Here is a 19,735-nt window from a genome sequence, read left to right as displayed (position 1 = left end):
CCCCCCCCCCAGCCCTCCCAGCTCTCCTGCCCACTCTGTTCTCTGCCTTCTTGGAACTCAGAGGATGCTTATTGTTGGCAACACCGTTCAGGGCTTCGTCACGTGCCACTTGGTAATCTTATTAGCACTGTGGGGCTCCCGGAGCCGCGCTCCTGTTCCATTATTCAGACTTTCACGTGCTCGGGAGCGAGGCTGGGCTGAGCGTTTGGGAAGGAGGTGATCGCTACTCTATGATGTTTTAAAGCCCTGGGTCCAGAGCCAGGGAAGTCCAGCTGTGTCCCCAACTCTCCGGTTGACCTTGGAAAGTACCTGAGTTTCCAGAGCCTCAGCTTCCCCATCTGCAATATTAGGAGGTTTAACTTTGAAGTAGCTTCATGTTCTAGGACATCGATAATTCTCCCTCTGGTAGCAGTGGCACTAATGTTGGTGCTTGCCCTGTGCTAAGCTCTTTACAGCCCTTGACAACACTATGAGGTAGGCACTGTTACCACCATCATTTTACAGATTAGGAAACTGAGACACGGGGAGAGTGAGTTTACATGTCCAAGGTCACGAACTTCAGTAGTGAGACTGTGATTCAAATCTGGTGCTTTAAAATTCCTTCCTTCCTACAAATATTTATTGTGTACCTCCTAAGTGCTACAGAATGGGGATTCACTGGTGAAAAAATCTGTATGGTCCCCATCCTTGTGAGATATTTAGACTTGTGGGGCTGACAGATAACAAACAAGCAAATCCCTAATTTATATATAACTACAAGGTAGGCAAATGCTCTGTAGGACTTGCCCATGGATATACTGCTGAAAAGCTCCCTTTGCTTCTCGGAGTCTGTGTTCTGCAGGGATGACCTTGTAGAGTGGATGTAAGGATTACATGACTTTGCATGGGTAAAGCACTTAGCACATGGGGAGTGCTCAATATGTGGACTTGGTTATTGCTATGGTATCTTCAGACCCAGAGAAGAGGCCAGGATAAGCCTGCCATGATGACTTTTCGCCCACCATGTTGGGGGATGTGGGGGACTGAGCTTTGCTGATATCTTTCTATACCCCTTTGCGCCCTGTATCCCTGCTCAGGCTGTTTCATGCTTCTGTGCCTTTGCTCAAACTAGAACTCCTGTCTAAAAGGCCATTTCTCCCCTTGACCTCCTGGAGAACTCCTATTCATCCTTCAGAACCCCATTCAGACCTCAGGACCTCTGGGAAGCCAGCCTGGACACGCTGAGTTCCCCCATCCCTGCCCTCAGATGAGGCACTGATGCCTTAGCACCCTGTGCCATTATTTCCTGCCTTCTCTCCCAAGGATCATGCCCTGAGGCAGCTCTGCCTGACAAGCACCCAGCGAGGGCCTGGCACAGAGTTGTTGGAACTCAGTGAGGGTTCATGAGGGGATCTGGGCTCCCAGGGTCTGGGTGCTTGGGAGAGACCTGAGGGGGTAGAGAGGCCGAGGTGCCTTGGAAGGCAGATTTGTGTCTGGCAGGGTCCCCTCCCACACTGGCACCTGTGGATTGGAAGACACCTGGGTTGCAGAGGCAGTATCGGGTGGCAAAGGTCTCCATCATGCGATCGATCTTCTGGGCCTCACCTGGCAGTCGGAAGCTCCATAGGAATTGTCTGGGGGAAGAACAGAACCATGGCCAGTGGAGGTGGGGGAGGCTCTAACAGGGGGCTTAGGGGGTACCCCATCCCCCCACGCCATAAGCTGCTCTGTGTTTCCCAGGCTTAGTCTCTTTATCCTGTAAATGAGAGACTCCGCACCTGTCATCTAGGCTCATGGGGGGTGGGGGTGGGGTCAGGGGAATTTGTTATTCTGAGCACCAAGACTGCAGGAGGGATCCAAGAAATGCTTTTTCTTCTAGAATACAGGAGCTGAGCGGGCACACCCCTCTGCCCATCTGAGACCCAGCACCATTTGCGGCCCAGTCCACCTTAGCCCTGTGGATTCCCGGGTTCTGAGGCCCCTCCCCGCCTGGCCACTGGGCCCTGGGATTTGACTGTGGGTCCCTGGGGGAGTGTCTTCCCTTGGCTGGGCATCCCTTTCTTAGAAGTAAATGATTTCCACAGCTTCCAACTAAGTTCCCCAAGTGCAAGGGCAGTGCCTGCTCCTCTCACATCTCCTGGTGAGCTGGGACAGCCAGTAACTGCTCAGTAAAGGCTAGCTGAATGAGTGAAAGAATGAACAGGTGAATAAATGAACAAATGAATGTTGGAGACTCCCAACCTACCCCTCTCCTTTAAAAAGCATGGGAGTTAAAGGGAAGGCCACATTGCTTAGATGCTGGTGGCTTCTTCCTTCTCTGCCTAGCAAACTCCTAATCAACCATCAAAGCCCAGAACAAATGCCCCCACTCAGGAGCTGATTTTCCAGGCATCATCTGCAGCAGCAAGACTTACTAAGCACTGACGGTGGACCAGTTCTAAGCATTTTCTCATTTAGTCCTCGTCACCCTATGAGGTTGGTACTGTTAGTATCCATATTTTACAGATGAAGAAACTGAGGCACAGAGAGGTTTTTTTTTTTTTTTTTTTTCTTTGCGGTACGTGTGCCTCTCACTGTTGTGGCCTCTCCCGTTGCGGAGTGCAGGCTCCGGTCATGCAGGCTCAGCGGCCATGGCTCACGGGCCCAACCGCTCCGCGGCATGTGGGATCTTCCCGGACCGGGGCATGAACCCGCGTCCCCTGCATCGGCAGGCGGACTCTCAACCACTGCGCCCCCAGGGAAGCCCCGGAGAGGTTTTTTTTTTTGTGTGTGTGTGTGTGTGTGTGTGTGTGACTTTCCCAAGGGGTGAGTAGCAGAGATAAGATATGAACTGAGCAGTCTGGCTCCAGAGCTTGTGCTCCTACAGCATGTACTGTAATGCCTCCCATTGTTGTAAAAATGAGTAGCAACAATAATATCCTAATTAGAAAATAATAAGTAATAATAAATGCAGTACATACTAAGCTGCATTATTAAAATAAGTAAAACAAGCACTAATGCAGAGAGCAGCGGGATGGGAACGGCATCATAAAAGTAGTAATGATTATGATTTAATATTATTTTATAATAATGCTGTAATATAATAGTAGTAGTAGTAACGAGCCAGGTACTGATCCAGGCAGTCCACACCTATTATCTCATCTAACCTCAGCTCTATGTGGGGGATAATGTCACTAATTAAGTTTATTTATTTATTTATTAAAAATTTTTTTTTGGCCGCACCACGCAGCTTGTAGGATTTTAGTTCCCGGGCCCTCAGCAATGAAAGCGCTGAGTCCTAACCACTGGACCGCCAGGGAGTTCCCTCATTTATTCATTCTTTCTCCTGATGCTTTGTTTGTGCTGTTAGCCATGTGGATGGTGATGCCCCAACCCTTCCTGCCGTGCCACCCTCGAGGGTCAGGCCCCTGCCCCCTGCACCACTCACCTGAGGGCCTGGACAAGGTTGAGGTTGGCGAACTCGTGGCAATCTACGAAGGCCTGGAGGACCTGCAGGTTGATGGGGTCCCTGGCGAGGAGGCAGAAGGGAGGGCGGGACACACTCGGGCATTTGCTGGCACCCACCTCCGGGGGGGCGGTTGAGGTGGGGGAGGCCAAGGAGGGGAGAGATGTCCTCCTTCTGAATCCAGCCACCATCTGGTCTGTTCACATCTGTCTGAGCCCACATCACAGTCCCCCCCGCCCCCGTGTGCACGTCCATGTCCTCCCACACACAGCAGACGCCCCACCCCGCAACGGCTCATCAGCACTGTCCTCACCCAGGAGGGGAGCTCTGGTTTCAGAGCGGCCTGCCCTGAGTCAAATCCTTCCTCTGTCACTTCCTTCATGGGTGACCCCACACAAGCCACTTGACCTCCCCAAGCCCCAGTGTCCACATCTGTAAAATCAAGAGAAAATGCCCACCCCCTTTTCCTTCCCCTTCCCTGATCTGAAATCAGAAAGCGTTGCCCTTCTTGCCACCTGGGTTCCCTGCTTGCTTAGAAGGAGAGTGTCCTCCGGGGAGCCTGGGGGAAGGGTTCCTGGCTCGTTGGCCCAGCTCCACGCCTGTCCCCTATAGTCTATCTGCCACCCAGCAGCCAGAAGGGTCCCCTCAGACCACTCTTCTGCCCAGAACCCTCTCAGGGATCCCCACCTTGTCACCTACTACTTTCTTCCTTCCTCTCTCTCTTCCAGTCTCACTAGCCTGCTGTTCTTTAAGCAGCTTCTGCCCCAGGGCCTTTGCACACACTGTTCCCTCTGCCTGAAAATGCTCTTGCCCCACAGCTGCACTGCTCATCTCCTTTAAATTTCAGTCAAAGTTCACCTTCTCTGTGAGACCCTTTGTGTCCACAACTATTTAAAGTCCACAGCCTTCGAAGCATGGTTCCCAGAACTTTCTCATCTCCCTTCCCTGCTTTATTTGTATTCCAAAGAACTTATAATTTTCTAACTTAGTTTACATATTTTGGGATCTGCCTTCCCCATTAGAATGTACCTCCTTGAGGGTAGGAGCTTTTTGATTTTGTGTTGTTTTTGTTTTTGGCCGTGCCGCGTGACTTGTGGGCTCTTAGTTCCCCGACCAGGGTTGAACCCAGGCCCGTGGAAGTGAAAGTGCCGAGTCCTAACCACTGGACGTCCAGTGGTTTGTTTTTTTTTAACTGAAGTATAGTTGATTTACAACAGTGTTATTTTCAAGTGCACAGCGAAGTGATTTGGTTATACATATATATGTATATATCTGTATTCTTTTTTCAATTCTTTTCCATTATAGTTTATTACAGGATATTGAACATAGTTCCCTGTGCTACACAGTTAATCCTTGTTGTTTATCTATTATATATGGTAGTGTATATCTGTTAATCCCATACTCCCAATTTAATCCCCCTGCCCGCCCCCCCGACCAGGAGTTTTGTCTATCTTGTTCACTGGTATAAATCCAGGGCTTGGAACACTGCCTGGTACACGGTAGATACTAAAAATATCTACTTGTTTTCTAAATGAGTGAAGGAAGGAATGAAGGCCGGCAGGCAGCCCTTGGTTCAGGGTCTGGAGGGATGTGATCAGTTAGGCCGCTGAACCCCAGGAGTTATGACTCTCCTAACATGACTCATTCCCTTACTTACCTGCACACACAATCCCTTCACCCACACCTGTGCACACCTGCACACCCTCATTCTCTACCTCCCTAAGGCCCCGCCCTCCTTACCTCTCCCCCAGGTAGGTGCCGATGGCCGTCTTGTTGAGGCCCTCGCCCTTGTACAAGAACTGGGCGATATCCTGGACATCAGGGGTCAGCAGCTTGTGCTCAGTGAGATACCGGATGCCCTGGAGGTGGTACACAGAGCCCGTGAGTAGCCCCGCCCAGCAGCTGGCCTGGGAGGAGGGAGGGAGAGAGCCTCTGTGGCCAGAGCCCTGGGCCTGGCATTCTAGCATTGGCACAGCTTGTTCTGGGAAGTTGTGTTCCCTCCTTAATAGAAGTTGCCTTCGTAAGGTGGTGAGTTCCCCATCAGCAGAGACGTGCAAAGAGAGATGGGGTTCCTGCCATGAACCAGGTTCATGCCAGGTGCTCCCCAGAGTGCCCTTCAGTCTGACACTCTTTGATGATATGCTTCGATGATTCTATGAATTTATAATTTTAAGATTGAATGATTCAGCCCTTCCTTTTGTCCCCCTTAAAATTCATATTATTTAAACATAGTGTTTCATTTTTTCTTACAAGTAATCTATGTCCATTGTATAAAAATTAGAAAAAAACTGCTCAGTCAAAAGGAGAGGAAGTTGCTCAGTCCTGCCACTCGGAGGTAGACAGTTTCCCTGGTGGTCCTTTCCTCCCTTTTCTGTGTGAAAATGGAAGTGTGCCTCGCCCGATTTTCTGATTTGACAATATCTCAGACATCTCTCCCCACAACCCAGGCAATGGAAGTCTGTCATCTAATTTTAGGAGTTTGAGGGGTTGGTGTCTGGTTTTCCGTGATGATGCCTTCGAGTCCCTATTCCTTTTGGAGAAGAGGCTGCTAGGAGAGCGGGGACAGGTTGTGGAGGGCTCTGAGTGACAGGCAGATGGCCCAGGGGATCCCTCAGGGGCCCCTCCCTGAGGGGCGCTCAGGCAGGATCAGGTAGGAAGTGAGTTAGCGCGCGCGTGTGTGTGTGTGGTCTGTGTGGTCCGTGTGGATGGGGGCAGGGGTTGATTGCTGTGCCACTGGGACACGGGAGGCCTGTGATGGGGAAGAGGCAACCTTCTAAGAGAGAGCAGTAAATTTCCAGGGACCCCGTGGCTTCCCTGACCCCACCTCCGTGTGTCAACTTGTGGCTTCCTCCTGTCCCGGCTCCTACAGGAAAGGAGCCCAGGGCCACCTGGCTGGGCGAGGGGTGGGGACTGGGGGTGCTCTGAGACCAGTGGGGGTGGGGTTAGAGCGTAGTTGAGCCCTGAGCACTCAGGGCTCCACACCAGCATCTCAGGACTGGCTCCCCAGCCGAGGGGCTGGAAGACACTTCTGGAGACTGAGTCCCAGAGTTTAAGGGCCCCACTGCCCAAAGTCCAACTCACAGAGCGGTGGACAGACATCACAGACCCCATCGCATCCTCCTGGCTCCCACCTCATGCCCCGGAGCTACTATGCTGTGGGGTGGCGGAGCCCCCAGCCATAACAGGCGTGGGGCAGGATAAGATGCTGAGCCCGGCGGGGCTTCAGTTTCCTCATCTGTAAAGTGGGTAATTGTGTCAGTTGAGGGGGAACAAGAGGACGTCGTGGAGGGCCCCAGCATGCAGCTCTCCCGGCCCCCTGACTCGGCCCCCGCACTGCCTACCTTCACGGGATCCATGTTGAATTTCTTGCGCCCGATGCCCAGCTCCTTCTCTTTCTGGACCATGCGGCTGTAGACAGGAAGACATCAGCCTGGACGCCCCCGGACCCCAGGACACCCCTCCAATCCCCGAGGACGCTTCCCTCAGCTAGAGCCAGTATTCCCTAAGGGCCTCCAAGTGGGGCTGGAATCACCGGGGAGAACGTGAGAAATGCAGGGTTTGGGCCCCTTCCTGAGCTACAAGACCATATTTCCAATGGGCCCAGCTCTGGAGCTGTGGCCTCAGGAGCCAGAGATGCTCCTGGGGGGGGGATTTAGAGGGGCCCCGTGTTTAGAGGGGGAGCAAGATAACAGGGAGGTTGTGGGTAACAGCACAGGCTTTGGAGCCAGGCTTCTGGTGCAAATCCCACTCATCTCTCTGGGACTCAGTTTCCTCATCTGTAGCATGCGGTGACTCTACCACCTGCCCCCACAAGCACTGTTGAAAGGTTAAAGCATTGAAAATAGCTAGCATTAGGTGCCGTGTAAATGTTATGTTGTTGTCATTTTTGGGCCTGGAGACACGGGGGCAGTGCACGTGTGTATGTGGGCGTGAGTGCGTGCACGTGTCCGGGCTAGGAAGGTGGAGATCAGAGGCGTCAGAGAACTGAAGGCTGGCAGGGGCAGGGTGGGGATCTCCTGGGACACCGTATGGAGGAGTCAGTGCCCTGGGGCCCTAGGGGATTATGTAGGGACCAACCTTCTCATTGTACAAGTGGGGAAACGGAGGCTCAGTTAGGGGAGGACCGACCGCAGGTCACAGAGCCAGGGGCAGTCTTCCTATAGAAGGGGTGGGGTGATGACACTTTACGGGTGGAGTGAGGTGGACCAGCCTCGGCCTTGCCACAGGCCAGGCTCCTGTCCCTGTAAGGCCTCTGGCTTCCTTATCCTCATACTTGGGGCTGAAATTCCCCTCTCCCTGGCCCAACCCAGGATGCTCCTGGCCAGCGATCGGTCAGGGGTTGGGTCAGGGTGGGTTGGGAGAGACTTTGGGTGGAGGAGGTGGGAGATCGGGGTTGCTGCTGAACAGAGGGGTTGCTGGAAGCAAGGACAAGACCAGACCACGGGATGGAGTGTCAGGGCCGCCCTGTTCCTATTTCACCCCCCTATGCCTCCCCTCTGGGGGTCCAACCCCTGATTTCACCAGGGCCCGGGCTCATTCACTCTCACTCATGGCATGTGACGTCCTCAGGAAGCCACTGTGGCAGCTTCCCAGGGTCCCCTGCCGGGCCCCTCACCTCTCCTCTGCTGTCTCGATAGAGTCAGGGGGCGGAGCCTGGGACAGAAAGGGCTTCACGACCCCCACCTGCCCCCAAACACAGCCATTCCCACTTCCAGGCGTGATTCCCAAACCTCTGTCCTGAGCTGCCACTAAGGGACCCTCCCCCTGGTGGATCCCTTTCCCGAATATCTCATATCCTCAAAATCCCAAGCCAAACTTCTTGCCTCTGTTTATCCCTAGTTCTCCCGGGGCTCCTCTCGTGGGGTGAGGGAGTCCCCAGTCCCTAGCCTTTCCCCCACTCTATTTCTGGTCTTCCCATCTCTCACCTCTGCTGCTGAAAAGTGTCCTACCCTTGAGCCAAAGCTTCCCGACAAGCCCTCCCCCGCCCAGCTGCCATCTTTCTGAAGCACAGCTTGGTGCCGGCCCTTTTTCCACTCAGACTCCATCCATGGCTCCTTACTGCGTGGCCAGGCAGGAGGTACAAACTCTCACCCAATGATCAGGCCCCAGCTCCTCTCTGGTTTCCCTCCATCCATCCATTTACCCTGTCCCGCTCCCTAGACTCTGTGGCCACTACGAGCCAGGTGCTATGGGCCAACAGGGTACAAGACGGCACAGGACCTCTTCTCAGGGACTTTGCAATTCCAGTGAAATTTACAGAAGAGGACACGGAGGCCCAGAGAGGTGAAGGGACAGGTCCAGCGTCTGACTCCAAGCCTCTGCTTTCCCTGACACCCCCCAAGCCTTTTCCATCTTGACCTGGCGGGAGGTGCCCAGTGGTAGAGGAGACTCCCTAACTCAGTGGCAGCGGCAAGAGCCCCCAAAGGCACCCCTGCCTTCCCTCACCTCCCTGAAGATCTTTGGGATGGGGGTAGTCCTAATAGGGCTTTGTCCTGGGGCCCAGGAGCAGCATGGGGCCTGGAGCCTCTTTCTGAGCCCAGTCAGCTCCGGTCCATGTGAACTTGGCCAAGTCACTGAGTGGCTTCCCCACAAATAAAATGAAGGTTCACTCGTAAGTATTAACTGAGTACCTACTATGCTCTGACTATTGGACTCGGGATATAGGGGTGGGAAACAGACCCAGGCTCTCCTTACATGGAGCTCACCCCACTGGACTTTGGATCATGGGGCAAATGAAAGGACCATGCAGAAGACGATCAGAGTAATGGTCGAGAAAGAGCCTGGCACATGGTAAGTACTTGCTGAGGGAGTCATCTTGTGCCTTCGTCTTTCTCTGGAGTCTTAGGTGTACACGCGTTGGGATGGGCAGTGGGGTCCCACCAACTACAGCCAGAGTGGACAGGGCGACCCCTAGAAGGAGAGGCATCTGGGCTGAGAATGAACCAGGAGAAGAAGGAGCCATGAGGAGGGATTAGGAGAGTGTCAGGCAGAGGGGACTGTGGGTGCAAAGGCCCAGGGGCAGGACCGAGCATGGTGGCACACTCCAGGAGCAGAAGCAGGGCCTGTTTCAGAAGGTTGCTGAGAATCAGATGAGCTAATGTCTGAGAAACTGGTGAACTGACAAGTGCTGGGCAGATAATGGTGTTATCTTGACCGAATGGTCTACATTTTCGGGGGGATGAATCTGAGGTCCGGGTTGGAGATGAGACCAGACTGAGGCCATACAGGTGGGGCTCTGCACATAGTAGGTGCTGAACTGATGCTTCCCTTTCTCTCCCCTGCTCTCCTGGCTCTCTCTGAGCCCTAGCAACTGAACCCAGGAGTGGGGACTCCCCTGGGAATTCTGTTCTGCCCCACTCCTGGGGGCTGGGGCTGAGGCTACATGTGGGCTGGAATCTGGCCCCGCTCTTGGCCCAGGCTGGGTCAGGAGGTGTGCGAACACGCATGACTGCTTGCTTGTGGGTATGTGTGGTTTGAGGGTGTGTCAGCACGAACGTGTGGGTGGACAAGAGCATGTGTATTTGTAAGTGAGTGTGAGCACACCTGGATGTCCTCCAGAAGCTGCTTCCGATGCCATTTGATCCGCTGCAGTTCCTCGGCCTCCCCGCTGCTCAGCTCCCCTGGGTCTGGAGAGAGAAGAACTGGTGGTCCCTGGCTCATTCCCCGCCCTCCCTTCCATCACTCGGCTCCAGCCACCCCAGCTAGCTCTCACTTCCCCAGGACCCTCTTCCTTCTGGAAACCCGTGACTTGCTTGCCCTCTTCATCCAGGCCTTGGCTCAGATGTCGCCTCCTCCAAGAAGCCTTCCCTGACTGCCCTGTCTAAAGCAGTCCCTCCCCACACTCCCCTCCTACCAGCTTTATGTTTCTTCTGCCCCTCTGGGTACAGACTCCCTAAGCCATCTTGTTTACTTGCATCTTTTGCGTTCTACTCATTCCACTCAGCCCCATGAGAATAGGCACTTCAACAATTTTGCTCACTGCTGTATCCTCAGCACCTAGAAAGAGCCTGACACATAGCAGGTGCTCAGTGCAACACTTGCTGAAGGCATTCATCCTTTGTGGCAACTTTACTTCTTCGCTGGATCACGCATCTGTCATTTATTCATTTGTTTGTATGACCAGGAAGTGGTGATCATTTTGCCTCACATCCCATTGGCCAGATGTAGCCACACGGTTACAGCTACCTTCAAGGGAGGCTGGGTAATGAGCCTTTAATAGGGTGGTCCTGATATCCTTCCTATGTAAGATGGGGAAACTGAATTTGGGGGGACATTTCACAGTGCTTGCCCCAGACACTCAGGCTCAGAGAAGTGAGGTGACCTGGCCAGGGTCCCAAAGGGACAAATTGTTGAGCCAGGGTGGGACTTGGGTTGGGATGACGACAAAGTCTGAGTTCTTTCCTCGTCACCTGGAAATGAGTTAAAGGAGACACAGGTGTGCCAATGTTCTGGCAATGTGCTATGACCATTCCCCCACCTGGGTCAGCTGACCTACCTCTACCCCCACCCCCCTTCCTGTCCCATCCATAACACTCTCCTGGTCAAAATCTCCATGGAATCCTTATTCCATAGGGGGAAAAGTCCTCATCCAGCCAGCCAGCCTTATTCCCCTTATTCTCAACAAGAGCCTGCCAGTCCAGCCTGCCTGCTCCTCACTGCCCCCCAAATGGTCTAACTCTCAGGCTTACTCTGTCTTACTTCTCCACCTTTGCCTCTACATCTCCTCTGCCCCGTGATGCCCTTTCCTGTCTGCCCATCCACATCCTCTCGACTCTCAAGTCGTAGCTTTGGGAAGCGCCTGGCCACCTTTCTTAAAGGTTTTGCAAGGACAGATATGATCTCTTCCAAATAAAAGCAGAGAATATCAAGAGGTCCCTTTCCCTACTTCCCCTCCTGTTGACTGAGCAGTCGTCTTGAACTTTGAGATGTTAGCTGGGTATTGAGGTGGCAGAGCACCAGGCTAGAAGGAGGCTGGGCCCTGGGCAGCCATGTGGAGAAGAGTCATCACGTTCACCTCCACCAGCTACCCACTTGGACTTTTCAATGAGAGAGAAATAAGTTTTGAGAATGTCTCAGTCACTGCTATTCTGAGTCTTTTTGTTACATCTGCCACACCTGAAACTCAACTTATCCAGTGTCCTTGTCTCTGAAGCATGAACCATAACCTAGACGGTGGTGGTCAGGATTAAAAAAATCTGAATTTTGTCAAACACTCAGTGAGGATCTGACATATGGGAAGGGTACAACACACGTATAATGGGAGCCATGTTGTGTCACCCAGTTCTCCCCCTCAGGACCAAGGCACCCACTCCCTCAGCTGCTGTGTGTGTGTGTGTGTGTGTGTGTGTGTGTGTGTGTGTGTAGCCTCCTGATGACTCACAGCTGAGTCCCTCCTCAGGAACTTACCTCAGCCCAAATGGAGCTGCCTCACCCAAGGATACGCCCCTCCCAAAGGGCAGTCACTACATGAAAACCCAAGAGCCCTTGCCTGGTTTGTGGACCTGAGCAGGTTTTAGATTCCAGGCCCTACTGACCGAAGGAGAGGCCAGGCCCCCAGAAGGAAGGCTCCTGCAACACTGTGGCAAGTGTAAATGGTAATGATTCCCCTGTCAAGCAGACAAGATGGGTCTGACCCACCAAGTCATGAAGTCAAGTGAGCCCAACAGCAACCCTTTGTAAGTTGTTCACCCAGGAACAGGTGCGAGCAGAGACAGAAGGCTCCAGGAAGCCCCAGGGACAGGTGACCCAGACCCTCATGTCATCCACTTGTTGTCATTCTGTTGTACCAGGTCCCTCAGCTCATACTATGTCTTCATGGATGGGTCCCTTGTGACCTCATGACAAAGGAGAAAAATGCCTGAACTCGGTTCCAGGATGGGTGACTCAGTGTTTGTGTACAAGTAAAACTGGACAGCTATTGAACTACAGACCCGCTCAAGGTGTTCAAGAGAGAGTGGTGAGAAGTCCTCCCAGCGAGCAGAGCTTTGGGTAGGGCACCTGGTCTATTTCACGTGGAAAGAGAAGCGGCATGAAGTAAGAATATACATGCATTCATGGGCAGTAGAAGATGCCTTGACTTCTCGGTCAGAAGGAAGGAAAGAAGGAATTTTGGGAGCAGAGAGGTTCTGGGGAAGAGTCAAGTGGGTGGCCCTATGGGAGTGGGCACAGGGTATGAAGATTTTTGTAAAGCACCCCAATGTTCCCCAGGAAGCAGCCACCACAGGAGAGGCACTAAATCACCAGGCGGATACAATGACTCAGCCAGTTGACACCAGCGAGTCTCTGACTGGCTAGCCCAGTGTTGGTACAACGGTACACGAATGAATGTGGCCTCTGTGGAGGCTCTGCGTGGACCCGCTCACCCAGGCTCTCCAAGCTACCACCACTGCTGAATATCAGACCTGCCAGCGACAGAGACCCATTGTTTCTTGAGAAGACCAAACAGCAACTTGGTGGCAAACCGATTACATTGGATCCCTTGTTCCGGATATGGTGGTCTTTCCCACCCACAGGGTCTTGGCCAGCACCACTGTCCAAGGGCTTGATCTGCTGACCCAGAACACTGCAACACGTCACATGAGACTAAAGGACGACCCTCTTTACAGTAAGGGAGGTGTGGGAGGGGCACGTGGCCGGATGCAATGGTCCTCTTACACGTTTCACCACCAGGGGATGCTGGCCTGATGGAACGATGGAGCAGTTATGGAAGGTGCCGCGGAGGTGTTGGCTTGGAGATGATATCCTGCTTGGATGCAGCGTCCTCCTCCAAGATGAACTCTACACCCTAAATCAATGACCATTAGATGGTGCTCTTTCCCCGAGAGGTAATCTCCTGGGATTCAGGAACAAGGAAGGAATAGGAGTGCTACCATCCTTCTAGTGACCCACTTGGGAGTTTTCCTTTCTGTCCCTGTAACTATGAGGTCTAGAGATCCTGGCTTCCTGGGGGGTGAGGGGAGGTGGCACTTACACCAGGGGACAAAGCAAGAGTCTCATCAACCTCTAAATTCAAAAACACTTATGCCAGCAGCTCCATGTAAATCATGTCATTTAATCTTCACAACTCTTTCAAGTGGATCTTTCTCAGTTTAAGACACTGAGGGTCAGAGAGGTGAAGTGACTTGCCCTGTGTCACATAGCCAAGAAGTGGCAGTGCTGGGATCAAAACATTAGTTTGCCGACACCTAAGCCTCCATCCCAGGAGAGGTGGATTCTGCGTGCCTTTGGAGACATGCAGGGACAGAAGGAGTGAGGGGCCATCCTCACGGAGACAGGAGCAGGGCCATAGCAAGGGAGGCAGCGTTAGAGGCTGGGACCCGGAACTCCTCTGTCAGGAGTGAAGGGAGGCTGAGTTCCACGGTGGAAAAACTCAATTACCTCTAGTTGACTTTGGGGCGAAAGATCAGACTTTTGTGTTTTGTTTGCTTTTCGTTGTTTTCCTGTTGGCTGGGGCTTGTGTCCTGAAGGCCTGTTTCTGGCCCAGGGCACACCTGCTGCTGGAGGCCACATGGATTCCAGACAGGGTGCTTGTTGGAGAGAAGCTGGGTGGGAATTCCGTGTTTCTATTGATAATCCCCAATGTGGATCCCATGGCTGGGTCCCAGGCCGACTTCTCCTCTCTCCCCGTGGGGTCTCATTAATCCCCCTCTCCCCTCCTAGGCCAAGAAATCACACACATACCCTCAGCTCCAACCCCTTCCCCGAGCTTCAGACCCTTCCATCCCCCTGTGTCCTGACCAACGCTCATTTGTTACTGTGACTGAAACGGAACTCCTAGAATTTCCCATCAACCTGGCCTTCTTCCTGAGTTCTCAAGCTCTGGGAATGGCCCCCCAGATACCCCAGCCAGAACCCCAGGAGGCACCTTGACACACACCCCCTCTCTCATCCTTGTGTCCATCACCAAGCCCTGTCCACCTTCTTTCTGTTTCCATGGCCTCCACCCTCCCCACAACCCTGGACTCCGCTGTCTGGATGACGGAGGGCCTCCCGAAGTCTCCCTGCCTCCACTCTGCCCCTCCCATGGCCTCCCATTGTCCTGGGGATAAAACCCCCAAATCTTACTGGGTCCATCAGACCTGCTGGTGCCCCACCCTCATCTCACATGGGGCCCGCCCCTGCCCCAGGCTTGAGGCCTCCTGGCTGCCCTTCACGTGTTCCAGTGCGCTCTCTCCCTCCACGGGCCTTTGCACATGCTGTTCCCCCTTGTCTGGAATGCCCTTCCTTCTCCTCTCTGCCTAGCGGCTCCTACTCATTGTCTCCATCTCCTCTCAGGGGCCCTCCTGTGCTCCGTCTGGGCACCCCACCTCCGTCACCTCCTTCCCATCCCCGCAGCAGTTCTGGGATCTTGCTTCCTAAACAAGCCAAGCTGTTGGCTAAGGAAAGGCATGCTGGTTGAGCACCTACTGTGCTTCAGGCCCTGGGGGCTCCAGGCTCTTGCCATCCACTATCTGGTTTGATCCTGACCACAGCTCTGGAGGAAGGTATTTCTAAATCTCATTCTATAGATGAGGCACCCAAAGCTCAGAGAGGTTAAGTGACCTGCCCAAGGGGACACAGCTGGAAGGTGGCAGAGTTGTGATTTACACTCATCTGGGGCTCCGAGGCCACAACCCTCACATGGATCTTCAGAAGCCAGGTATCTCTGCGCAAATCATCAAAACCCCATCAAGACGCTAAGCTTGGACATTCTGACACAGAAATGTTGACCATGGCTGAGCACCAAGGAGAATGAAGACAAGATGCTGGATGATGTCTACAGTCTGAGCCCCTTTCTCTTTTGGGGTAAGAAATAAAACAAGGCCAAGGGCTTCCCTGGTGGCGCAGTGGTTGGGAATCTGCCTGCCAATGCAGGGGACACGGGTTCGAGCCCCGGTCTGGGAAGATCCCACGTGCCGCGGAGCAACTAGGCCCGTGAGCCACAGTTACTGAGCCTGCGCGTCTGGAGCCTGTGCTCCGCAACGAGAGGCCGTGATAGTGAGAGGCCCGCGCATCGCGATGAAGCGTGGCCCCCGCTCGCCACAGCTAGAGGAAGCCCTCGCACAGAAACGAAGACCCAACACAGCCAAAAACAACAACAACAAACAAACAAACAAAAAAAACAAGGCCGACATGGTAGAGCTGGGGAAAGTGCTTTTCCCTTGGTCCTGGGAGAGTGGGTTGGAGTGAGGGTAGAGAGGGGTTATTTGTCTTTTTTTTCATGCAGCTCTTTTCGTGGTTTGACAGGCGCATTCCTGAACCCTCTCAGTCCACTGGCCCCTTCTGTCAGGTCCTGACCCCAACAGGTGGCAGCTGGCCGAGTACATCTGAACCCTGAAACAGTGCTGACGGCCCGGAGCCTGTGGCAGTCATCCCGTGGTGCATGGGGGGTGGGTGTCTTCCAGCCCTTCACCTATTTGTTTAAAACTGGGGATTTCTCTCCATTTCAGAGCTGACGACACTGAGGTGCAGGGAGGGTGACAAGCACACAGCCTGAGGGGGGTCACTACTGACTCCAAGCCTAGCGATGATGGAGTTTCAGGCACTGGTGCTGCTCATGGGAGATGGATTTTAATGATAATAATAGTGACAATAATGATAAAAAACACGAAGGTATTAAAATGATGGTAACCACCGCCACCACCGTGAGCTCTGTTTACTCCTCGCCGGGCCGTGCTTCCCACACCTCGTGAAGGCCGCCCTTGGACACCGACCCATACACCCCGTGGCTGGGCTGCCCTCCGCACCCCGTGCCCAGGCCAGCTGAGTGTGCCCAGGTGCCGTCCCGGCCATCTCCCCAGCTCCTCTCTACTTCCCCTTTGTCCTTCCTCTTTCCCATCATATTTTTAGAAATCTGCTTGCAGCCTGGCTTCCAGGACAGCTGGCCCCGCTTCCCCTTTCCAGGGCAGGAGGAGGGTGCGATCCTGGGGCCCTAAAGGCGGAGGCTTCTCAGAGTCTGGGTGCGAGGGGGTCTGAGATGGGGGGCGGCTAGCAGAGCTGCACCCCGCCCCAGCCCCAGAGGGCCTGCAGGCGCATCAAATCGTGCGGCTTCCTCCCCCAACCCACCTGCCTCTATTTTTAATCTGCAGTCTTGCTGCACCAGCCCCGCGGCTGTCTTTGGTCACATTGGGGCTTTGCTGCCTGGACCTCTCAGCTTTTCGGCAGACCTAGGGGGAGGGGACCTGCTTCTGGGTGTCAGACACCCACAGCTGGAGGAGGGCAGGCAGCCCCTTTGTCACCATCCTGTCCATTGTATGAGCAGGGAGACTGAAACCCACAGAAGGAAGAGGCCCATCATGACCACTGGCAGGTTGGTGCACAGCTGAGATCTGAGCCAGGTCGGGCTGACTCCAAATCCTTGTTCTTTCCCCACTTCCCCGGGGTGAGGCCAGGATGATGGTGTCCACTTAGAGATGACAAATCGGAGCTCAGAGAGGGCAAGTCACCAGGCTGTGAAGGAGCTCCGAGTAAGACCCAGTCTGGGTAGCAGAGAAATGACCTTCCCTCCCTCCACTTCCTCCAGGAAGTCTTCCCAGATCTCCCTTGCCCCGGGTAGAGAGAGTCGCTCTCTCCCAGGCTGCAGGTCGCTGCCCATTTGCACATCTGCCCTGGGTCACCGTCCTATAGGGTTTTCTCCCCCTTCCCCCATTCCCGAGCCAGCAGCTCCCTCAGGGCTGGGCTTGTGGCTGGGTCATTGCTGTCTCTAGCATTGCACAGCCCAGGACCTGCACACCAGAGGACTGCTTATTGAATGAATGAATGAGTAGATGAACTGATCAGTGCAGTCCTCACATCTCCCAAGAGACTGCCTGCAGTGACTCCATTCAATCCCTGTCGTCCCAGGACCAGCCTGGAGCAAAGCAGTGACTCACCTCTTGGCCTCCCTGCGAGGCCTCGCCCCTCCCCTCCCTGACAGCCCAGGCTCAACTGGGGCTCTCGCTCTTCTCAGATCTTGTCCTTATTCTGCCACTTATTTGCCGCCCGACTTTGGGCAATCCCGTCCTCTCCTCCAGTTCACTTCTGTGAGCCTCAGTTTCTTCTTTGCATTATGGGTGCAACCACCCTAAGGACTTCTGTACACGAAGACCCCAAGAATAACGGTGGAAAGACAGGCAGTGTGGGGGGGATTACTTCACTGTTTCTTGTCACCCTCGTATCTGCTGAGTGACCTTGAGCCAGGCACTGTTCCTCCTGGGTCCCCGCTTGCGTCCCTACTTGCCCCTAAGATGTGTTCACCGAGCCGTACAGTCCGCGAGCCACCTGCCCCCAAAAGCCCCCAGGAGAAGCATGGGGTTCGGGGAGAGAGCATTGGACAGGGAGCTTGGAGGTGGGGAGTCATCCTGCCTCAGCAAGACTGTCCCTCTCCTGGCCTCCTTTGTTCCAGCTGAAAATGGGGGCTGTTGAAATGGATCACTGGTTCTCTGTGTTCCCCAGAACACTTGGGGCGAGGGGAGGCCAAGTGAGTGGGCTCAGACTGCTTTGTTTTAGGTTTTGTTTGAAGAAAGGGGTCTGTGGCTAACAGGGTTCACGTCATCTGGACCTGGGGAACTGGACAGCTCCTGGCAACCCTTGTCTTTTGGAGTTCCAGGCCATGCTGGAACATTCTGAGATGCAGGGCACAGAGACTTGGCTGCTCTCCTCTCGGCCTCACAGAAACACAACACAACACAGTCCTGTCCTCTTCCTGTACCAACTGACAGCCTCCTCTCCTGCTTACCAGGTAGGGTCTCAGCCATGGTCCCCTGCTGGCCGCTCCACTGGCAAAAGTGGTGCCCTCAGCCTCCCCAAAGGCCACTGTCACCCACCAGAGGCCAAACGGGCTGCAGGGCCCTTGTGCCACCCAGACAGTTATCATTCTCACAGACGTCATCATCTTTAACACAAACAACCTTTCTCAGTCCCACCTCAGGGCCTTTGCACTGGCTGTTCCTTTGCCTGGAATATTCTTTCCCCAGAAACCCACATGGATCACTCTCTTCCCACCCACAAGTCTCTGCTCAAATGGTGTCTCCTCTTGAGGACTTCCAGCCACCCATCTTCCTTATCTCAATTTACTGGGCTTCATTCTGCTTGTCACCACCTGACATAGTACATTCATGTATTTACTGTCTGTCTCCCCCTCTAGAGCGTAAGCTCATGAGGGCAGGGGCCATGCCTGCTTCGTTCGCGGGACTCCCAGCATATGCTACACAGCTTGGCACCTAGCCTGAGCTCATAAATATCTGTTGCCTGCTTCTGCATGTCCCATCTGTGTTATATCTATTTACACACCGATTCCTGTGAGGCAGGCACCATTATCCCCATTCTACAGAACAGGAAACTGACAGGTCGGCCCAGGTGCTTACCTGGGTGGCACAAGTCCATTCTGAAGCCCCCGGGGAAAGGTGGCCTGTGCTCCTGTGGCCCACTGACCCAGCTGCTGCTCAGGCAGGGATGCGTCATCTCAGCTACAACAGGCCCCTTCCCGTTTGCCCCGCCCAGCACAGTGTGGGGAGGAAGTCCTGTCCTGCTGGGGTCTGGTGCGTAGTCTCTTGATGTCGTAGCACTTCCTAAAAACCAGCAGAGTTTTGGGTAGCGGGGACTCTTTGCATTTTGGGTGTGGGCAAGGGAGGGACAGAGGCAAAAGAGACAGAGAGGGATAAAAAGAGAAAGATGGTGACACAGAGAAAAAAACACAAACACACAGATACACACACACACACACCCCCCAGAGGAAGATGATTACTGGAGGACAGAACCTCCCTGCATATAAGCTGAAGGATCATTCAACTTGGACTGTCCAAGCTGAGCCCAATCGATTCCACCCCACAAGCTCTCTTTCATCAACTCTCCCTTGAGCAAAGAAAAATTAATTGAGTGCTAGGAAGGGCTTTGCTTCCCCTCAATGAGATGCCTGGCTTTTTCCTGCCTGGTGGTCAGTCGGGCATTATGTTCAGTTTCCCTTTTCCCCCAGGCTGCCAGGAAGCTCAGTCAAATCTGAAGCTCTTTTACAGCTGTTCTGTTGTAGCATACAGACTTTAAGGCCAGACTCAGCGGTGTAATTCAGCTCTGCCGCTCAGGACCTGTGAGAACTTGGGTGAGTCACTTATCTGCCATGAGCCTCAGTTTGCTTAACTACGAAAGGGGAATAATAATCCTCACCTCAGGGTTATGGAAAAGATGGAGGGAGATAATGTGTGTAAGATGCTTGGCTACTCAATGAACACTATCTTCTTTACGCTTTCGGTTTAAATTTTCTTTGGGGGCTAAAATCCATAATTTTATTGCTTGTACCCTTTTCTGGCAGGCTGATCCCATTCTTTATGGAAAAAGGTGCGGTGTAAAGAAAGATCT

General features: G+C 53.6%; 1 protein-coding gene and 1 long non-coding RNA gene across 4 annotated transcripts in view; both read right to left on the bottom strand.

Annotated features, from left to right (window-relative positions):
- CYTH4 (cytohesin 4) overlaps positions 1–8,052 on the bottom strand; it is an 18,689-nt gene extending 10,637 nt beyond the window's left edge. For both annotated transcript variants that reach the window (XM_024761634.1, XM_024761633.1), the window contains exons 1-5: positions 8,040–8,052; positions 6,766–6,832; positions 5,165–5,283; positions 3,407–3,487; positions 1,501–1,613 (exon numbers count right to left, since the gene is read on the bottom strand). In XM_024761634.1, coding sequence (XP_024617402.1) covers positions 1,501–1,613; positions 3,407–3,487; positions 5,165–5,283; positions 6,766–6,828 — 376 coding nt within the window. In that variant the 5' untranslated portion in view covers positions 6,829–6,832; positions 8,040–8,052. The remainder of the gene's footprint in view (positions 1–1,500; positions 1,614–3,406; positions 3,488–5,164; positions 5,284–6,765; positions 6,833–8,039) is intronic.
- An 18-nt stretch (positions 8,053–8,070) lies between these two features.
- On the bottom strand, positions 8,071–18,896 carry LOC112410848 (uncharacterized). 2 transcript variants are annotated; one of them, XR_003005507.1, is made up of 3 exons: positions 18,748–18,896; positions 9,968–10,050; positions 8,071–9,355 (listed from the first exon to the last, which is right to left on the bottom strand). It is a non-coding gene; the product is annotated as an uncharacterized LOC112410848 (long non-coding RNA). The 2 variants fall into 2 exon arrangements; XR_003005508.1 differs by having other exon boundaries at positions 9,298–9,334.
- Positions 18,897–19,735: the final 839 nt, after the last annotated feature.

Source organism: Neophocaena asiaeorientalis, unplaced genomic scaffold (assembly GCF_003031525.2).
Source record: "Neophocaena asiaeorientalis asiaeorientalis breed wild unplaced genomic scaffold, Neophocaena_asiaeorientalis_V1.1 scaffold473, whole genome shotgun sequence".
Lineage (NCBI taxonomy): Eukaryota > Metazoa > Chordata > Mammalia > Artiodactyla > Phocoenidae > Neophocaena > Neophocaena asiaeorientalis.
The sequence above is the reverse complement of the archived record's forward strand: the minus strand, read 5'-3'. Positions and strand labels throughout refer to the sequence as shown.